The 21,004-nt window shown below is 42.1% G+C and overlaps 1 protein-coding gene across 1 annotated transcript in view; it reads left to right on the plus strand.

Annotated features, from left to right (window-relative positions):
* Positions 1-21,004, plus strand: part of LOC134356681 (protein phosphatase 1M-like) — a 72,617-nt gene that overhangs the window by 43,267 nt on the left and 8,346 nt on the right. The window contains exons 7-9 of the mRNA XM_063067707.1: positions 10,550-10,613; positions 12,605-12,712; positions 19,426-19,574. Coding sequence (XP_062923777.1) covers positions 10,550-10,613; positions 12,605-12,712; positions 19,426-19,574 — 321 coding nt within the window. The remainder of the gene's footprint in view (positions 1-10,549; positions 10,614-12,604; positions 12,713-19,425; positions 19,575-21,004) is intronic.

Here is a 21,004-nt window from a genome sequence, read left to right on the forward strand (position 1 = left end):
AAGCTGTGTCAAACATGTCCTTACCTAGGCTTACCCATAGCCGTCTATTTTTCTAAGCTCTACGTACCTATCCAGGAGCATCTTAAAAGCCCCTATTGATTCTGCCTCCACCACCGCTGCTGGCAGCCCATTCCACGCACTCACCACTCTCTGCGTTTTAAAAAAAACTTACCCCTGACATCTCCCCTGTACCTACTTCCAAGCACCTTAAAACTATGCCCTCTCGTGCTAGCCATTTCAACCCTGGGAAAAAGCCTCTGACTATCCACACAATCGATGCCTCTCATTATCTTGTATACCTCTATCAGGTCACCTCTCATCCTTTGTCACTCCAAGGAGAAAAGGCCCAGTTCACTCAACCTATTCTCATAAGGCATGCTCCCCAATCCAGGCAATATCCTTGTAAATCTCCTCTGCACCCTTTCTATAGTTTCCACATCCTTCCTGTAGTGAGGCGACCAGAAATGAGCACAGTACTCTAAGTGGGGTCTGACCAGGATCCTATATAGCTGCAATATTACCTCTCAGCTCTTAAACTCAATCCCACGGTTGATGAAGGACAATGCACCGTATGCCTTCTCAACCACGGAGTCAACCTGCGTAGCAGCTTTGAGTGGCCTATGGACTTGGACCCCAAGATCCCTCTGATCCTCCACGCTACCAAGAGTCTTACCATTAATGCTATATTCTGCCATCATATTTAACGTAACAAAATGAGCCACCTCACACTTATCAGGGTTGAACTCCGTCTGCCACTTCTCAGCCCAGTTTTGCATCCTATCAATGTCCCGCTGTAACCTCTGACAGCCCTCTGACATCCACAACACCCCCAACCTTTGTGTCATCAGCAAATTTACTAACTCATCCCTCCATTTCCTCATCCAGGTCATTTATAAAAATCACAAAGAGTAGGGGTTCCAGAACAGATCCCTGAGGCACACCACTGGTCATCAACCTCCATGCAGAATATGACCCGTCCACAACTACTCTTTGCCTTCTGTGGGCAAGCCAGTTCTGGATTCACAAAGCAACCATGCCTATTTGGATCCCATGCCTCCTTACTCTCTCAATAAGCCTGGCATGGTGTACCTTATCAAGTGCCTTGCTGAAATCCATCTACAGCTCTACCTTCATCAATGTGTTTAGTCACATCCTCAAAAAATTCAATCAGGTTCATAAGGCACGACCTGCCCTCGACAAAGCCATGCTGACTATTCCTAATCATATTATGCCTCTCCAGATGTTCATAAATCCTGCCTCTCAGGATCTTCTCCATCAACTTACCAACCACTGAAGTAAGACTCACTTACCTATAATTTCCTGGGCTATCTCTACTCCCTTTCTTGAATAAGGGAACAACATCCGCAACCCTCCAATACTCTGGAACCTCTCCCATCCCCACTGATGATGCAAAGATCATCGCCAGAGACTCAGCAGTCTCCTCCCTCGCTTCCCACAGTAGCCTGGGCTACTTCCCATCTGGTCCCGGTGACTTAGCCAACTTGATGCTTTCCAAAAGCTCCAGTACATCCTCTTCTTTAATATCTATATACTAAAGCTTTTCAGTCCGCTACAAGTCATCCTTACAATTGCCAAGATCCTTTTCCGTAGTGAATACTGAAGTAATGTATTCATTAAGTATCTCTGCTCTCTCTTGTGGTTCCATACACACTTTTCCACTGTCACACTTGATTGGTCCTATTCTCTCATGTCTTATCCTCTTGCTCTTCACATACTCTGTTTGGCTTTTATGTTGGTTTTGACTTCCCTTGTTAGACATGGTTGCATCATTCTGCCTTTAGAATATTTCTTCTTCTTTAGGATGGATCTATCTTTCGCCTTCCGAATTGCTCTCAGAAAATCCAGCCATTGCTGCTCCAACATCATACCTGCTGGTGTTCCATTCCAATCAACTTTTTCTCGTGCCTCTGTAATTCCCTTTACTCCACTCTAATACTGATACATCTGACTTTAGCTTTTCCCTCTCAAACTGCAGGGTGAATTATATCACATTATGATCAATATTTCCTAATCAAATTCATTTCATTACAGAATTGCTGATCCCCTGTTAGCTGAACCATATGCTGCTCAAAAAAGCCATCTCAGAAGCATTCCAGAAATTCTCTGTCTAGGGATTCAGCATCAACTTGATTTTCCCAATCTATCTGCATATTGAAATCCCCTATGACTAACGTAGCATTGCCTTTTTGCCATGCTTTCACTATCTCCTATTGTAATCTGTAAACCACATCCTGGCTACTGTTTGATGGCCTTGTAAATAACTCCCATCAGGGTCTTTTTACCCTTGCAGTTTCTTATCTCTACCCACAAGGATTCTACGTCTTTGAATCCTATGTCCCCTCTTTCTAAAGATTTGATTTCATTTTCTACCAGCATAACCACTGCCCCCCACCAACCTACCTGCCTGTCCTTTCAACAGATTGTGCATCCTTGGATATAAAGCTCCCATCTACAATAATCTTTCAGGCATGATGCCGTGATACCCACAACGTCATACCTGCCAATCTCCAACTGCACTCCAAGATTATCTACCTTATTTCATGTAGTGCGTGCATTCAAATATAACACCTTCAGTCCTGTATGTGTCACTCTTTTCAATGTTGTCTCCTTTTTACACTACAACTCATCTCGTTGACTGCAATTTTGCCCTATCATCTATTTTTCCTATCATCTCACTAGACATGACCTCTGCTTGTAAACCAATATCCCTGTCTTCAGCCCTATCATTCCAGTTCCCATCCCCTTGCCAGATTAGTTTAAACCCTCTCAACAGCTCGAGCAAACCTGTCAACAAGGGTACTGGTTCCCCCCTGCCCCGCCCCGGGTTCAAGTGTATTCCATTTCTGTTGTACAGGTTATACCTTCCACAGAAGAGATGCCAGTAATCCATAAATCTGAAACCTTGCCCCCCTCGGTAGTTCCTTATCTGCCAAATCATCCTATTCTTGCTATCACTGGTGTGTGGGACAGGCAGCAATCCAGAGATTGTTACCCTGGAGGTTCTGTCTTTCACCTTTCTACATAGCTCTCCAAATTCTCTTTAGGACCTCCTAATGTGTACCAAGAAATATGGCAGCTCCCCCTCCCCCTTTAGAAAGTACAAAGAAAGAAAATCACTCTTAATTACAAAAATAAATAAATAGTGTTGTAAAGAAGGGAATAATAATTTCATGAACTGTTCAGAAAACTGTTTGTGAATTGTTGAGTGTAGGTCTTAAAGTTCTTGTATCTCCTTCCCGCTGGTGATAATGAGAAGAAGGCATATCCCAGATGGTGAGGGCCCTTGATGATGGATGCTGCCTTCTTTAGGCACTGCCTCGTGAAGACGTCTCCATTGTTGTGAAGATTTCTTGGCAGGGGGATGGGAACCAGTTGGATAGAGCTGAAGATGATCCAACAGGTTTACAAGTATAACATAAATGTAAGGAAGAACAAGCCAAAGATTGGGTATAAATGCAGACAGAACAAAGAGTTAAGTTGTACCACAAATGCAAAATTCAAAAGGGTGAAGAATACGGGACTGAAGGTGTATTTAAATGCACATAGCATTCAGAATAAAGTGGACCAACTCGTGGCACAATTGGCCAATATGACATTGTGTGCATCACTGAGTTGTAGCTGAAAGGCCACAGTTGAGAGCTTAACATCAAAGGATCTACTTTGTATCAAAAGGACAGGCAGGAAGGCAAAGGCGTTGGTGTGGCTCTGTTGGTAAGAGATGGAATTACATCTTTAGAAAGAGGTGACATAGGGTCAAAGAATGTTGAATCTTTTTAGGTGGAGTTAAGAAACCATTATGGGAATCATATCTAGACCTCCAAATAGTAGTCAAGATGTGGTGTTGAGATTGCAAAGGGAACTGGAAAAGGCATGTGATAAGGGTAATGTCACAATTGTAATGGGTCCTTCAATATGCAAGGGGATTATCAAGTTGGTATTGGATTGCAAGAGAAGGAATTTGTTGAATGCCTAGGAGATGACTTTTTAGAACAGCTTGTGCTTGAGCCTATTTGGGGAAAGGCCATCTTAGATTGGGCATTGTATAATAACCCAGATCTTATTGGAGAGCTTAATGTAAAGAAACCCTGAGGAGGCTGTGATTATAATATGATTGAATTCATACTGCAATTTGAGAGGGAGAAGCAGAAGTCACGTATATCAGTATCACAATGGAATAAAGGGAATTACAGAGGCATGAGAGAGGAGCTTGGCCAGGTGGATTGGAGGGGGATGCTGGCAGGGATGACAGTAGAACAGAGGTGGCTGAAGATTTTAGGAATAGTTAACAAGGCGCAGGATGGACATGTCCCACAGAAGTTGTTCTCAAATGGCAGGGCTGGGCAACCATGGGTGACAAGGGGACTTAAGGACTGACAAGGAAAGGGCATATAATGTAGCAAAACTGACTGGGAAGTTGGATGATTGGGAAGCTTTTAACATCCAACAAAAGGCAACTAAAAAAGCTGTAAGAAGAGAAAAGCTGAACTATGAAGACAAACTAGCCAATAATGTAGAGCAGGATACTAAAAGTTTTTCAGTTATATAAAGAGTAAAAGGGAGGTGAGAGTTGATATTGGACCACTGGAAAACGGTGCTGGTCAGGTAGTAAAGGGGGACAAAAAATGGCAGATGAACTTAATGAGTACTTTGCATCAGTCTTCACCGTGGAAGACACTAGCAGTGTGCCAGAGGTCCGTGAATGTCAGGGAGCAGGAGTTAGTAATGTTGCTATTACAAAGGAAAAAGTGCTAGGTAAGCTCAAAGGTCTTAAGTGGTGGGAAATGTACAATAATGCATTTTGGTAAAAGGAATAATAGTGCAGACTATTATCTAATTGGGGAGAAAATTCAAACATCAGAGGTGCAGAGGGACTTTGGAGGCCTTGTGCAAAACTCCCAGAAGGTTAATATACAGGTTGAGTCTGTGATGAGGCAAATGCAATGTTGGCATTTACAGGATGTTAAGGGGAATAGAATATTCCCCTTAACATATCTCCTCAGCAAGGAGATAATGCTGGGCCTTTATAAGACATCAATCAGGGCACCCTTGGAGTATTGTCAACAGTTTTGGGCCCCACATCTCAGAAAGGATGTGTTGTCATTGGAGAAAGTCCAGAGCAGGTTCTTGAGGTTGATTCTGGGAAGGAAGTGGTCAACATGAGGAGCATTAGGTAGCTTTGGGCCTGTACTCACAGAAATCTAGAAGAATGCAGGGGAATCTCATTGAAATCTACTGAATGTTGAACTGACCAGGTTAGGTGGAATGTGAAGAGGATATTTCCTATGGTGAGCGTATCCACAACTAGAGGGCAACAGCCTCCAAATTGAGTGGTGACCTTTTAGAACCACTAAAGGAGGAATTTCTGTGGTGGAGGCCAAGATCAAGGGTATATTTAAAGCAGAAGTTGAGAGTTTGCTGATTGATCAGAGCATCAAAGGATATGGCGAGAAGGCAGGTGTATGGGGTTGAATGGGATCCGGGATCAACCATGATGAAATGGAAGAGCAGATTCAATGGGCTAAATGGCCTAATTCTGCTTCTATGTCTTTTGGTCCTCAGGTTATCAGACTCTTGAATGGACCTTTTGTACAATAAGATGAACTGTTGACCTCACAATCTACTTCACTATGATCTTGCAGTTTATCGTTTACACACTGTACTGCAATTTTTTGGTTCCTTTTACATTTTATTCTGCATTGTTATTGTTTTTTCCTTGTTTTAGCTTAATACACTGTGTAATTATTTGATCTGTATGAACAGTGTGCAAGACATGTTTTTCACTGTGTCTTGATACATGTGACAATAATAAACCAATTCGAATTCTAATGTTCTCCACCACTGACCCTTTGATGAGGAATGGTGTATGTTCTCTCAATTTCTCCTTCAAGTCCACAATCAATTCCTTGGACTTGTTGACATTGAGGATGAGGTTGTTGTAACACCACTCAACTAGCAGATATTATCTCACTCCTGTAGACCTCCTCATCCCTAAGATTCTAGGAGCAAAAATCGTGAGCTCAGAAAATTTATAGATGGTGTTTGAGCTGTGCTTTGCCACAGATACTAGTGTAGAGCGAGAAGTTGATGGTGATCTTTTGGTATTGACAATTCTCCGCCAGTCTTGCCTCAGTGACCAGAATGAACATTAGTTGACAACTGCAATCCCTTTCTTCCACTTTCGGATACTTCATTTACACAGTGAATTATACTGAATGTACAGCCCAATTAGTCCTTGTTTCACATTAGAATCAGCCTTCCTCCTCATGACTTCTGGCACTGTCTGCGTAACCTCCTCTATTCTCTCTTATGCACTGATCTAGCAGACCACTCTCCCACTGATACATCCATACAACTCTCCTCAAACATCTCCTGGATTCCATTTCATTTTTTTACTTGTCTGTTTTATAATCCAGTCTATTGCCAACAGGAACAGAAAAGAAGCCATCAACCATCCCTGTTTCACCCCAGTGTTGACATTGAAGCTTTCTGACGGTTTTCTCGGATGTATGATGTTACATGATATGTTGTTGTTGGCGTTCCTGATAATATTGATAGATTTCTCCAGTATTCCATAATGTTTTATACATTTCCTTAGGGTGTGGCTGTCTAAGCTATCGAAGGCTTTCTCGTTGATGTAGATGATGTAGTTGATGTAGAGAGAAGTATTCCATTTGATTGTATGTTCTATAGTTATCCTTAAGGTAGCTGTCTGGTCTGTGCAGGAGCAATCTTTCTTAAAGCTTGCTTGCTGCTCCTTAATTTTGTGTCAACAGCTTGTTGAAAGCATTGCAGACCACAGATATTAAGGATATACTTCTGTAGTACTGCAAGAGGAATGGAGACAGGCTAACCCTTATTGACATCAATGGATCTGGGCTTGAGGGGGTGAACAGCTTTAAGTTCCTTGGCAAACACATCACCGAGGATCTCATGTGGTCTCATCTCATACTGGCTGTGTGGTGAAAAAAGCTCAGCAACGCCTTGTTCATCTCAGACGGTTGAAGAAGTTTGGCATGAGCCCCCAAATCCTAAGGACTTTCTACAGGGGCACAATTAAGAGCATGGCTGCATCACTGCCTGGTATGGGAACTGTACTTCCCTCAATTGCAGAACTCTGCAGAGAGTGGTGCAAACAGCCCAGCGCATCTGTAGATGTGAACTTCCCACTACTCAGGACACTTACAGAGACAGGTGCGTAAAAAGGACCCGAAGGAGCATTGAGGACCCGAGTCACCCCAACCACAAACTGTTCCAGCTGCTACCATCTGGGAAATGATACCACAGCATAAGAGCCAGGACCAGCAGGCTCGGGGACAGCTTCTTCCACCAGGCTATCAGACTGATTAATTCATGCTGATACAATTGTATTTCTATGTTACAGTATATTGACTGTCCAGTTGTACATACTATTTATTACAAATTACTATAAATTGCACATTTAGATGAAGATGTAACGTAAAGATTTTTACTCACGTATGTGAAGGATGTAAGGAAGAAAACAAGTCAATTCAATTCAATAGTTTTTACAGTTTTGTAGGTCACTTTCTTTGGAAGCATGATTATGTGACTTTCCTTCCACTCTGTGGCACGTTTTCTTTGTCCCAGATGCTGCAGAACAAAGTGTATAGGATATCTGCTGAAAGTTTAGTCTGCTTTCAATGCCTCTGGGCCAGCTGCTTTTCCTGCCTCTTGATTACCTGCATGATTTCCTCCTTTGGGTTGGTACAGTTGACATCCAAGTGCTTCTGGAATTAGAAGAGATTCTGTTCAGAAGCTCACTGAAGTACTGTGCCCAATGTTGGAGCTGTTTGTCTTCTTTAGTTAGGGCCTTTCCATCTTTATCTTTCACTTCGGTGTTGGTCTGGTTGAATTTGTTAGTTAGTCTCTCGATAGTATCATATAGTTCTTTCATATTCTCATTTGCTGAGGCTTTTTCTGCTTGGGACGCAGGGGTGTTGATGTGCTCTCTCCTGTTCCTCTTGATGTTTCTCCTTCCTTCCTTCCTTGTGCACTTTCTCATATTCCCTCTGTGCCTCCACTTTCTTGTTCCTAGTTGCTGGTGTTATCCATGCCTTTTGCTCAAATAACACTCACAAAATACTGGAGGAACTCAGCAATCCAGGCAGCATCTATGGAAAAAAAAGTACAGTCCACAATTTAGGCCAAGACTCTTCGGCAGGACTGGAGTCATTCTGCCAAAGGGTCTTGGCCCAAATTGTCGACTGTACTTTTTTCCATAGATGTTGGCTGGCCTGCTGAGTTCCTTGGATTTCCAGCATCTACAGATGTTCTCTTCCTTATGCTCAAATTACCTTTTTCCCAGCACTTCCTCACAAATTTAGTTTATTGCCTCTTCGACAGCAGTCCAAGCGTCTTCGCTATCAAGGTCAAGTGCCTGGAACCTGTTGGAAAGTGTGAGGGCCATTCTCTGAGCTGCTTCTTTGTCTGTCAGGTAGCTCACATTGTACTTCAGTTGCTGATTGGGTGGTGTGTTGCTTCTTTTTAGCTTCATCTGTACTTTAGCAATCGAAGGTGGTGGTCTGATCCTGCATCTGCACCATGTTTCAGTCTCACATTATGGAGTGATCTTCAAAAGTTCTTTGAGATGCACACATGGTCCATCTGGTTCTCTTTTAACTTGTTTGGTGACATTCATGTTGCTGTGTGTATTTGCTTGTGTGGGAATAAGCTTCCTCCAATAACTAGCTTGAAGTTAGCCCAAGTTTCAGCAAATCGTTACCCATTTTCATTTATTTCTCCGAGACTGTTTCCCCATCACCTGTTCTTATCCTGCAATATCTCTGCCTATTTTTGGCAAAAAAATCTCTCTGGACAATGGTGAAATGTTTTTCCTTCCCTCTGCTGATGACTTCACTGAGTGTGTTGTAGAACTTGTCTGTCTTCTTCATTAGCGTTTTTTGTTGGTGCATAACATTGGATAACTTGCTGTTACCTTCTTGTGCTTGACGAGCATCTGTTAAACAGATGAGGATGACAGATGGGTAGGCAAGGCTGTGTTTCTTCACAAAATGAAGAAACTGAGTTCCGTATGAGCCCAGAAGTTGAGGCCTGAATGTCAAACGCATGATTGGTGAACCCTTGGGTCAACATCTAGGGGTCGGTAAAGTCCAAAGTTGGAGGCCCAATGTCTGAGAGTCGGGGGCCAAGACCTGAAGGCCCAGAGGCATCTGTCCTGGAGTTGGGGGCCTGACTGGGAGATGGGAAGAGGACTTATTTTGTTGTTTGTTTATTGTGTCCTGCTGAGCATTGTGGGCATGCTAAATGGTGCCAAAATGTGTGACATCCTTAAGTTCTGTTGTTTGTTAGCACAAACAATGCATTTCACTGTATGTTTTGATGTACATGCAAAAAATAAATCTGAATTGGAATCAAAAGGAAATTAGTGAGCCACTTGGCTCTGTAGAGTCAGGGTAAAACACTAAGTGCTGGATGAAACAAAATCGCTTTGTTCTTACAAAGCATTTAGACCAGTCACTTTGAACTGCGGTTTGCACCTAACACCAACATAATTTCTTCATACTTACTGATCATTATGACAGAACTGATGTGTGCAACACCCATTATTAACTGAATCATGAAAGCAGCCAAACATTCTGATTTATGATGTTCATTGAACCTCTCTGTTGGTCGAGGTGAACCATGATGTTCCGTCCTAATACACAAGCCAGGACAGTATGATATGGAGACCAAGCTGTTGCCTGTACAGCAGGCTCCCCTATCCACGCAGCTGATAATCCAAAGGAACGGCAAAGTCTGATACAGATTAACACTAGCGTGATCATAGGAGTTACATTGAACTCAAGCATGGAACAGAATTGAACTCAACCTTACAGTCTCCAGCTCCTGATTTTTTACCTCAGGGTTTACTCCCAAAGCCTTCCCCATGAATGAGTATAGCAGCAAGACAGTGGAGGTTTGAAATTTGAGTTTTCCTTCTCCTAGATGAACCGCCAACCATCTGCCCAAAGCAACTGGGTTTAAGGAGCCAGGAAGCAGCTTTTGTCCCTTCTCCTCTCCGTAAAAGCAGTTCTGCCAGGTTTAGTTGCGAAGCCACACATGAAGGCCAAGAGCTAGATTTGGTTGTCAGAGGCTTTTAGAGACGCACAGCATTGGGAGCATTTAATAGGTAGTGAGGGCTTATTCCACTCACATTTTCCCCACCACCCCCCACTGCCCCCAGCTAAAACAACCTTAAGGATCTTTAGTATCTTCATTAAATACATAGTTGTATAAGAATGTCGAACTGAAGACAGTAAACTGTGTGTTCATTAAAGCAACCCCCCCCCCACCCTTGTAAATGCAAGTGTTACTGTTTTTGACCTCACAGCCTTCTGACACTGAAGTAACAATATCTGCATCTCCCACAAATGGATATATTTTTAGTGGAGCTTCTGTCTGATAACATTAATACTGAACAATTTTGCTGTGTCTGCATTGGGTATAATCTCTGTTCATGAACTCACCTGGTTTGGGATTATTATCCTCAGACTTGTTACGTATTTTCTAGGGGATATAAAACTGCAGAAGAAGATGACCTCAGATACCCTCTTGTGCATGGAGATGGCAAACAGGTAGAAACCTGAACAGTTATTGTGGACATTCCTCTTGACTGTAGAGATAATTTTGGCATCTCATCTTTCTCAAACTTTCTTGTGATATACCGTAGGGTACGCTGCCCATCTGTTTCATTTTGCTTCTCAGAATATTCCATCAATCCCATGCTCTCTGCCACAACCGATTCTTTCCCTGTAACCTATCTCGCCTACTGCCTCCCCCTTATTTCCCTACCAGGGGTAGTTTACTGTGGGTAGCTATCAGAATCAGGTTTATTACCGCTGTCTTTTATGGCATTAAATCTATTGTTTTGTGGCAGCAGTAAAATGCAAAACAACAAAAATTACTATGTTATAAAATAGTGCAAAAACAGTTAATGAGGTGGTGTTCATAGACCATTCAGAAATCTGTCAGTGGGGGAAGAAGCTGTTCCTGACTCATTGAGTGTGTGTCTTAAGGCTCTTGTACCTTCTCCTTGATGGTAGAATTGAGAAGAGGGCATGTCCTGGATGGTGAGGGTCCTTTAGTGATGGATGCTGTCATCCTGTGGAAATCTGATGGTGGGGGAGAAGCTGCTGTTACAGCATTTACTGGAGTTAAACCTGACTAAGGTAGTTAAGAAGGTATTTGGTGTGTTGGCCTTCACTAGACTGGAGATTGAGTTCAAGAGTTGTGAGGTGATGTTGCAGCACTATAAAACCCTGATTAGACCATACTTGGAGTAATATATTTGGTTCTTGTTGCCTTAATATAGGAAAGCTTCAGAAGATACAGAGATTTACCAGGATGCTGTCTGGACTAGAGAGCATGTCTTTTGAGGAAAAGTTGAATGAGCCAGGGCTTTACTCTTTGGAGTGAAAGTGGATACGAGATAACTTGATAGAGGTGCATAAGATTGGACAGCCTGAGATTTTTTTCCTAGGGTCAAAACGGTTAATACTAGGGACCATAATTTTAAGGTGATTGGAGGAAAATATAGGGATTTTTCACTGAGTGGTAGGTGTGTGGAACACACTGCCGGGGGTGGGGTTGATGGAGGCAGATACATTAGGGATATTTAAGAGATTCTTAGATAGTACATAAAGGAAAGAAAACTATACGGCTATATTGATCACTGACACTGTGAGACAGCAGCACTATGTACTGCTACATTATGCCAGCATGGTAATGGTGCTTAGGTAGTCATCCCTTCCAGTAAAAGAAGCCTTATCACCCTGAATGGATTAAATATGTTGAAAAAATCTCAGCAGGTTGGGTATCATCTGTGGAGAAAGAAGCAATGCTTACTGCTCAGGTCCTAGTGTAGGATCAGTTTCACTGTACTCAGCTGCTGCCTGACTGCTGACAATCTCTTCAGCTTTCAGCGCCTTTTTGCTTTTATTTACATTGCAGAACTTGCCCTTCAAGCCGTGCCACTTGGCAACCCCCCAATTTAATCCTAGCCTAATCACAGGACAGTTTACAATGACCAAACAACCTACGAAACAGTACGCCTTTGGACAGTGGGAGGAAACCCGCATGCACACGGGATGAATATACAGGCTGCTTACAGAGGATACCAGACTCCTACACCCTGAGCTGTAATAGCATCACACTAACGGTTACACGACATTGGCGCCCCTACACTACTATATTCTTCATTATAATGTGACTTGAGTAGCAGCCAACAATTCTGGATTGTGACTTTGCTCCCAAGAAAACTTAAAGCCTCTGGAGGTAGAAGTAGAATTTTCCCAACATTCAAGCTGTTGTTCAGCTGATTGTGATGGATCTTCTCCTGAATTCCATCTCCTTTGATAACATTTGCCTAGCTCTGACCTCTCATTATCTGAGAGCAGCGTTCACGGGTAACAGAGTAGAAAGTTGGGAATTACATTGGTTTTGATTTTCCCCAGTGATCAGTACCCTATTTTAGAGTGAATAGAAACCAGGCTGTTGACTAAGAGTAATAGTTATCTGCTCAGTAATTCTGCAGGTTTTGTGTCAAAGGCTTTGTTATCCATTTCAGACTCGTGTGATGGGGACTACCGTGGTTACACGTGGACTGGGAGACCATAAGTTAATGGTTTATGACACGGATCTCTGCATAAAACCATTTCTGTCTTGTATTCCTGAGGTAGGCCAAGTGTTTTGGCGTGTATTTTGATTTGTGTATTGTTAACGTTGTTGGGTTGAAATGGAATCGAATTGCCCTTGGAAAGTTCCTCTGTGAAGTTGCATCTGCTGACAATTTCAATTCACTATCATCAAATCCCTGGAGGACTCTTGTCAGCCTAATGGCAGATAGTCACTCAAAGAAATTTATGGCACAGAAAGAGCCTATTTGGCCCATCACTTCTAGATCAGCTGAACAATACATATCTAGCCTAGCTCCACTTTCCACCTCCATAAGCCCACCGAGTCTGCTCTGCTATTCCATCATGGATAATTTATTAAACCTCTCAATTCCATTCTCCTGCTTTCTCCCCATAACCTTTGATGCCCTTACTAATCAAGAACCTATCGACCTCTGCTTTAAATATACCCAGTAATTTAGCCTGCACAGCCACTTGTGGCAATTCCACAGATTCACCACCATCAAGCTAAAGAAATTCCTCCACATCCCTGTTCTAAAGGGATGTCCTGGTATTCTGAATCTGTGCCCTCTGGTCCTAGACTCCCCCACTACAGAAAAGTGAAGAACAAGAACAAGAATTTCAGGTTGTATATTGTATACATTCGCTGATTTTAAATGAACTATCCTCTCCATGTCCACTTTATTTAGGTTTTTGAATATATTCGATAGGTTTCAGTGAGATTTCCAACCACTCCCCCCCCCCCACCTTGTTCTTCTAAACTTCAGTGAGTACAGGCCCAGAGCCAACAAGCGCCTCTCACATGTTTACCTTTTCATTGCTAGGATCATTCTTGTGAACCTTTTCTGAACCCACTCCAATGCCAGCATATATTTTAGATATGGGGTCCAAAACTGCTTTCAATATTCCAAATGAGGCCTCACCAGTGCCTTATAAGGAGACAGCACCACATCCTTGCTTTTATTTTCTAGTCCTCTCAAAATGAATGCTAACAATGCATTTGCCTTCCTTGCCACTGACTACAAGTTAACCTTTAGGGAATCCTGCACGAGGACTCCCACATCCCTTTGCACCTCTGATTTCTGAATTTGCTCCCCACTTAACCTGCTTCTACTTTCCATCTCTTAGTCAATGGCCTGCACACTATACCCATTGAACTACTTTCAGAAGCTTCTTCCTCCAGTTTTCATATTAACATACAATGTGGAGTAAGGCTACTTAGTCCTCAACTCTATAGTATTCAAGGCAATCTTATTTGCTTTGCAAAACATAAGTCCTGATGAAGGGTCTTGGTCCAAAACAGTGATTGTTTACTCCTTTCTATAGACGCTGCCTGGCCTGCTGAGTTCCTCCAGCATTTTGTGTGTAATCTCATTTACTTGCTTCTCCTCTTGGTATCTATTCTTTCACACCTGCCCATTGGTACTTGATTCTGCCACCGGCCACCTACACTAGAGATGAGTTCAAAGGCCAATTAACCTAATAAGCAGCACATTGTTGAGAAGTGGGAGGAAACTGGAACATTTGGGGATGGGAGAAAGAGTCCCATCTAGTTACAAGATTGTGTAAAACTCTACAAAGATGGGTCAGAACCAAATCTTAATCACTGGAGCAGTAAGACATCTGCATTACCTGCTGTACTACAGTGCTGCTCATAGGCAGAGCTTTCCGAATTTTCTCCATTATCAGCATGAACAAATTTCTCATCTCCTGTCTGAGTCTCTGCCATTTGTCTTCAGTCTGTCTCTTGGTTATTCATCTTATGAATTAAGTTTTCAATATCCATTTTGTAGGCCTTTTAAATTTGCTCTTAGCCTTTTCTGTTTTAAAGAAGACAGTCCTGCATACGAGATTGAGTAGCTCAACGTACTCAAGTTTACAAAAATAATTGCATTGAAACATAAAATTTGCATAGAAAGTGGATACAATGATATTTCCGACAGCTGGGGAGTTTGTTTTGAGGTGGAAAAGGAAGAAATTAGAAATCTTTGGAATTTGCCACCAGAAAAGACAGTGGATAATAATTTGCTGAGTATATTCAATACATAAATATTAAGGGAATCAAGGCTAATGAAGTCAGCAGTGATCTCACTGAATGGCAGAAGGGGCTATTTCTATTTCTTATAATGGATCCTTTATCATAGCAAAATGCTCAATTTCTGGAAGTAGTTTCAGAAATTTCTTTATCCTATCTTGTACACTTTACTCAAAATGTGACTAGATCTCCTCACTGTACTCAAGCAGTGATCTATTTTTTAAGTGACTAGCTTGACTTGCGTGTTCATAATTAGTGCGTCATATCATCTATGACCATCAGGCAAGACCATCAGGCCTTAGACTCTTTCTCCCCCACCCTCACCACCACCAGGTTCAAGAACAGTTATACCCTACAATCATCAGGCTCCTGAAACAGTGTGGTAACTTCATACAGAACTGATTTCACAAGTTCAAGACCTCTACAACTTTTGTTCTCTCATTATATACATTTTTAAAGTTTGCATTATTTGTCTTCTTTTGTTTATCAGTCTTTATGTATAGTTCATAAATTCTGTTTTATTTTATTTTCCTCAAGAAAATGAATCTCAACATAGTATGTGGAGACATATATGCATTTTGACAATAAATTTACTTTGAACTTTACTAATATGTACCCTAAGTTGCCTTAACTATTTCAGTAATTTGTTTATGGTGTGATTTGAACATGTAGCTCCTGATCGATTATTTAAGCCACTGGGTGCTCGTCCAGTAACTCAAACATTGTACTAATCCCAAAGGATGGAGTTCTTCAAATGTGATTGGCTTTTGCAAGGCAGCCAACATATGTTTTTGCTGAGTGAAGTCTAGGTCACTTCAAGCTTTCTTCCCAACCACCAGTATACACAGTTCAAGAATATTGTCAGACACAGGTCAATCCAAATCCACATAAGACTATTGAGCTTCCATTACACTAATCCCACTTCAGTCTCTCCACGTTCCCATCAATTGAGATGATAGAAATATGGGCTATGAAAAAGGAAAGGTTCGAATGATCTTAAGAGTTGGTCCTATACTGTGCTGTAATGTTCTGTACCAAAAACTTCTAAAGCAGGAAACCATATGAAAAAGAGTGAAGTCAGGCAGTGCACGAGCACAATGAAACTGAACCAATATATTAGGAGCGGAAGCAGTAACATTGCTTCTTTCCCCTTTGCTGAGTTTTGTGGCCTGTAATGTGCTATAGTGTTCTAACTCTTTTCAGATTCTATCACTCATTTACACTAGGACAATTTATAGTGGCTAATTAACTTGCCAACCTGCCCGTCTTTGGGAATGTGGAAATAAAGTGGAGCATTAATGAGAAAATCACACAGGGAGGATGTGCAGACTCCTCACAAGACTGGAAGCCGTGATACAGCAGCTTTATTAGCTACACCACTGCATTGTCCCGAGTTTCATTTAGTCTGAGGCTGCCCCATCTGGTTGCCTGCTTGATCCTGTCATGTGCTAATCTATTTGCTGCTGGTCTGAGCTGCCACTGACAGCAGACTGAGTTGAGGTCACATGCAAATGTCTGCTGCAGTCCGAATTCAGACTGAAACCACAGGACTAGGTAGACATTAGGACAATTTTCCCTCCTGTAAATTCTGCCGCCTTTAACTCCACTTTGGTCATCAAACTGAGCTTTTATTTATTCTACAATTACTTTTAATCTTTTCTTTTTATCTTCCATTATTTTCTTTTTGCCATTTCTCATTCTTATTTCTCTTGCACTCTTGTTTCCATTTCAAGATAGATTGTAACTGTGTTTATGGATTGGAATATTGCGTTTGTGGACTTTTTCAGACTTACGGTTTTTATATATATTTTAATTGCCTGTTTTCTGATTTGTTGTGCAAGGGGAGAGTTTGAGTGTTGATGTTCTGTAACTTGTGTGGGGAATGGGATGCTTGGGGGTCGATGTTCTGTTAGTTATTTGTGCAGGGGTGGGGATGTTCAGTCTGTTCTTGTTCTGTTTTGTGCGGGAGAGGTGGTTTTGGGGTTGATGATTGGCGTACTGTTCTTTTTTGTGCATGGGAGTGGGTTCGAACGACTTTCATTTTCTTTCTTTTGTGGCTATCTAGAGAGATAAATTTTAGTTGCTTTAATAAATAAACCTTTGAACTTTAATTCTTAAAATTTCCTTACCACCTTTCATTTAATCATTTAACTACTCATTTTCATTTTTTAAGTATTACAGCTGGAAATCATGCTTCTGATCTCTCGTTTTGTATTCTGATAAGTTCTATTTCCCTTATTTTTGCATTTTTACAATTCTCGGTATTTACTACTTTTCTATATTCTTCCCACTTCACTCCGAAGTAGCCTGCGCTACTTACTGTTCATTTTAAAATGCATTGGTGGAGCACATGTTCAGTAAGATAAGATGTTCAAGTTCATTTACTTTAGCTCGGGTTAAACAGTTGCTGTCATGTGTTTGTGTGCCACCCTGAATATAACAATTGCTTCCCCCGTCTGTATGTGACTGAGTTAGTTCTATTGTGCAATTAAAAAATGGTAGTTAAGATAAACTAACTTTTCTCATCTGCAATCATTTAAATGCTCGCCCCAATATTATGGTAGCTTAATGTATGTAGGGGTGTATGTATAAAGGTACTGTATCTATAACTTAGGTCTGTACCATGCTGTGATACTGCCCCCTATGGAATTCCATTGGTAAATGTCTTTTAGCAGAGCAAAATAATCCAATTATCTCTTCTTGCTTCTGACCAGTTTTGGATTGGAATCGTTAATTTATGTCACTTAAGTTTTCACATTTCTATGCCCTGTGCCAAGTGCAACATTTGGGTCACAACTAATCAGCTCTTAAACAGTTAAGGTTTCAGGAGAGGAAATCTTTAGCAGATATGTAATGGATGTAATTTCAAATGTACACAGGCCAGGATATCATGCTCCACATCTGGTGCTTTATGATAAGAAATCAAGCCTCTGAGCTTCAGATGTCACAGATTAAGTAGACATGGCTATAATTGAACTGAATGCATCAGGCATGAAGAGTGATTTTTGTTTTATTGCTGGCCCTTCTTTGTAGAAGTTGGCATCTTAGACCTCCAGAAAGTCGTCCACAAAAGGGGTGATTAGTAAGTTCATGGCCTAAGGTAGAAAGAGATGAGTTATACAGCTCTCGTTACATGCACGTTCAGTTCAACTCTTTGAGTGATTATGCAGAAAGTTTGAAGTTAATAACATCTTCTTCTACCTTAAATAAATGTGCTTGGTTTTCTAAAACTGACTCCTCCTACCTTAGGCCATGAACTTATCAATCACCCCTCTTACATAACCGAAGACACCACAACCAACCAATGTGCAAAAGAAGGCACACTGCGCAAAGAATACTGAGAACCTGCATTGAAGAATGCTTAAGCAAGTCCATGGTTGTGGACTCATTTTCTGCTGAGGGAGTTAAGTTATCCATGATGGTAATAACTGTGCCTGAACCTGGTGCTGTGAGACCTAAGGCTCTTGTACCTCCTTCCGGATGGTAATAAATGAGAAGAGAGGGTGGTGCGGGTCCTTGATGAAATTTTGCTTTCTTGTGACAGTGCTCCTTGTAACTCTGCTCAGTGGTGGAGATGGACTAGGCTGCATCTACTATTTTCTGTTCCTGGGCATTGGTGTTTCCATAATACAGCTATTGCTGATGCAGTTAGGATACTCTCCACTGTACATCTGTAGAAGTTTGTCAAAGTTTTAGATGACAAACCAGTTCTATGCAAATTGTAAGAAAGTAGAGGCCAACCTCACTAACCTTCTATTTATATAGAAACATAGAAAACAATACAGGCCCTTCAGCCCACAAAGTTGTACCGAACATTTCCCTACCTTAGAAATTACTAGGGTTACCCATAGCCCTCTAATAGAGAGAGTACAGAGAAGATTTACTAGAATGTTACCTGGGTTTCATCACCTAAGTTACAGAGAAAGGTTGAACAAGTTGGGTCTTTATTCTTTGGAATGTAGAAGGTTGAGGGGGGACTTGATAGAGGTATTTAAAATTATGAAGGGGATAGATAGAGTTGACATGGATAGGCTTTTTCCATTGAGAGTGAGGGAGATTCAAACAAGAGGACATGAGTTGAGAGTTAAAGGGCAAAAGTTTAGGGGTAACAAGGGGGAACTCCTTTACTCAGAGTGGTAGCTGTGTGGAATGAGCTTCCAGCAGAAGTGGTTGAGGCAGGTTCGATGTTGTCATTTAAAGTTAAATTGGATAGATATATGGACAGGAAAGGAATGGAGGGTTATGGGCTGAGTGCAGGTCGGTGGGACTAGGTGAGAGTAAGAGTTCAGCATGGACTAGAAGGGCCGAGATCGCCTGTTTCCGTGCTGTAATTGTTATGCGGTTATATGGTTATTTTTCTAAGCTCCATATACCTATCCAAAAGTCTCTCAAAAGACCGTATCGTATCCCCCTCCACCACTGTTGCTGGCAGCCCATTCCATGCACTCACCACTCTCTGCGTAAAAAAAAACAACTTACCCCTAACGTCTCCTCTGTACCTACTCCCCTGCACCTTAAACCTGTGCCCTCTTGTGGCAGCTATTTCAGCCCTGGGGAAAAAGCCTCTGACTATCCACATGATCAATTTAATGTCTACAAAGAATAATACAAATTTTAGAAATTGTTGGGAGCAAAATAATGTTTGAAATTACAAAATGTATTATTGCTTACATTACAATTTAAAAACTTTATATTTGTAATTTTTAAAAAAATATAAAGGTGACAGTTTTTGATCTCGGACAACATGAATTTGGACAGAAGGATGCTCTGATAATGGCCACTGATGGATTATGGGATGTCATGTCTAATAAAGATGTAGCAGACATCACAGAGAAATTTTTAGATGAACAGAAACAGGACCCTTGCAGGTAAATATTTATTTCTGCTTCTGTAGTTGATTGGGTGCTGTCAGAAAACATTTACCCAGGTTATCCAATCAGATTTTCAAAACATATTCATTATATTCACTATATTCATTACTTGTTCAGTTCCTAGTCTGTGTTGAAGTGCTAGGCCAGAAAGAAGGAGTGTGAGGGAGTGAGTGGATTATTCCTTATCACCGGTGAAATCTACTGTGCAATTCTGTCTCTGTCTCTGGAGACAGCTTATCCACTGATGTCTACTATAAGCCTACTGACTCTCACAGCTATCTGGACTATTCCTCTTCTCACCGTCTCTTGCAAAAACGCCATCCCCTTCTCGCAATTCCTCCGTCTCCGCCGCATCTGCTCTCAGGATGAGGCTTTTCATTCTAGGACGAGGGAGATGTCTTCCTTTTTTAAAGAAAGGGGCTTCCCTTCCTCCACTATCAACTCTGCTCTTAAACACATCTCCCCCATTTCACGTACATCTGCTCTCACTCCATCCTCCCACCACCCCAATAGGAATAGGGTTCCCCTGGTCCTCACCTACCACCCCACCAGCCTCCGGGTCCAACATATTATTCTCCGTAACTTCCGCCACCTCCAACGGGATCCCACCACTAAGCACATCTTTCCCTCCCCCCCTCTCTCTGCATTCCGCAGGGATCGCTCCCTACACAACTCCCTTGTCCATTCGTCCCCCCCATCCCTCCCCACTGATCTCCCTCCTGGCACTTATCCGTGTAAGCGGAACAAGTGCTACACATGCCCTTACACTTCCTCCAGTACCAAACAGTCCTTCCAGGTGAGGCATCACTTCACCTGTGAGTCGACTGGGGTGATATACTGCGTCCAGTGCTCCCGATGTGGCCTTTTATATATTGGTGAGACCCGACGCAGACTGGGAGACCGCTTTGCTGAACATCTACGCTCTGTCCGCCAGAGAAAGCAGGATCTCCCAGTGGCCACACATTTTAATTCCACATCCCATTCCCATTCTGACATGTCTATCCACGGCCTCCTCTACCGTAAAGATGAAGCCACACTCAGGTTGGAGGAACAACACCTTATATTCCGTCTGGGTAGCCTCCAACCTGACAGCATGAACATTGACTTCTCTAACTTCCGCTAAGGCCCCACCTCCCCCTCGTACCCCATCTGTTACTCATTTTTATGCACACATTCTTTCTCTCACTCTCCTTTTTCTCCCTCTGTCCCTCTGAATATACCTCTTGCCCATCCTCTGGGTCACCCCCCCCCTTGTCTTTCTTCCCGGACCTCCTGTCCCATGATCCTCTTGTATCCCCTTTTGCCTATCACCTGTCCAGCTCTCGGCTCTATCCCTCCCCCTCCTGTCTTCTCCTATCATTTTGCATCTCCCCCTCCCCCTCCAACTTTCAAATCCCTTACTCACTCTTCCTTCAGTTAGTCCTGAC

This window comes from Mobula hypostoma, chromosome 15 (assembly GCF_963921235.1).
Source record: "Mobula hypostoma chromosome 15, sMobHyp1.1, whole genome shotgun sequence".
Taxonomy (NCBI): Eukaryota; Metazoa; Chordata; class Chondrichthyes; order Myliobatiformes; family Myliobatidae; genus Mobula; species Mobula hypostoma.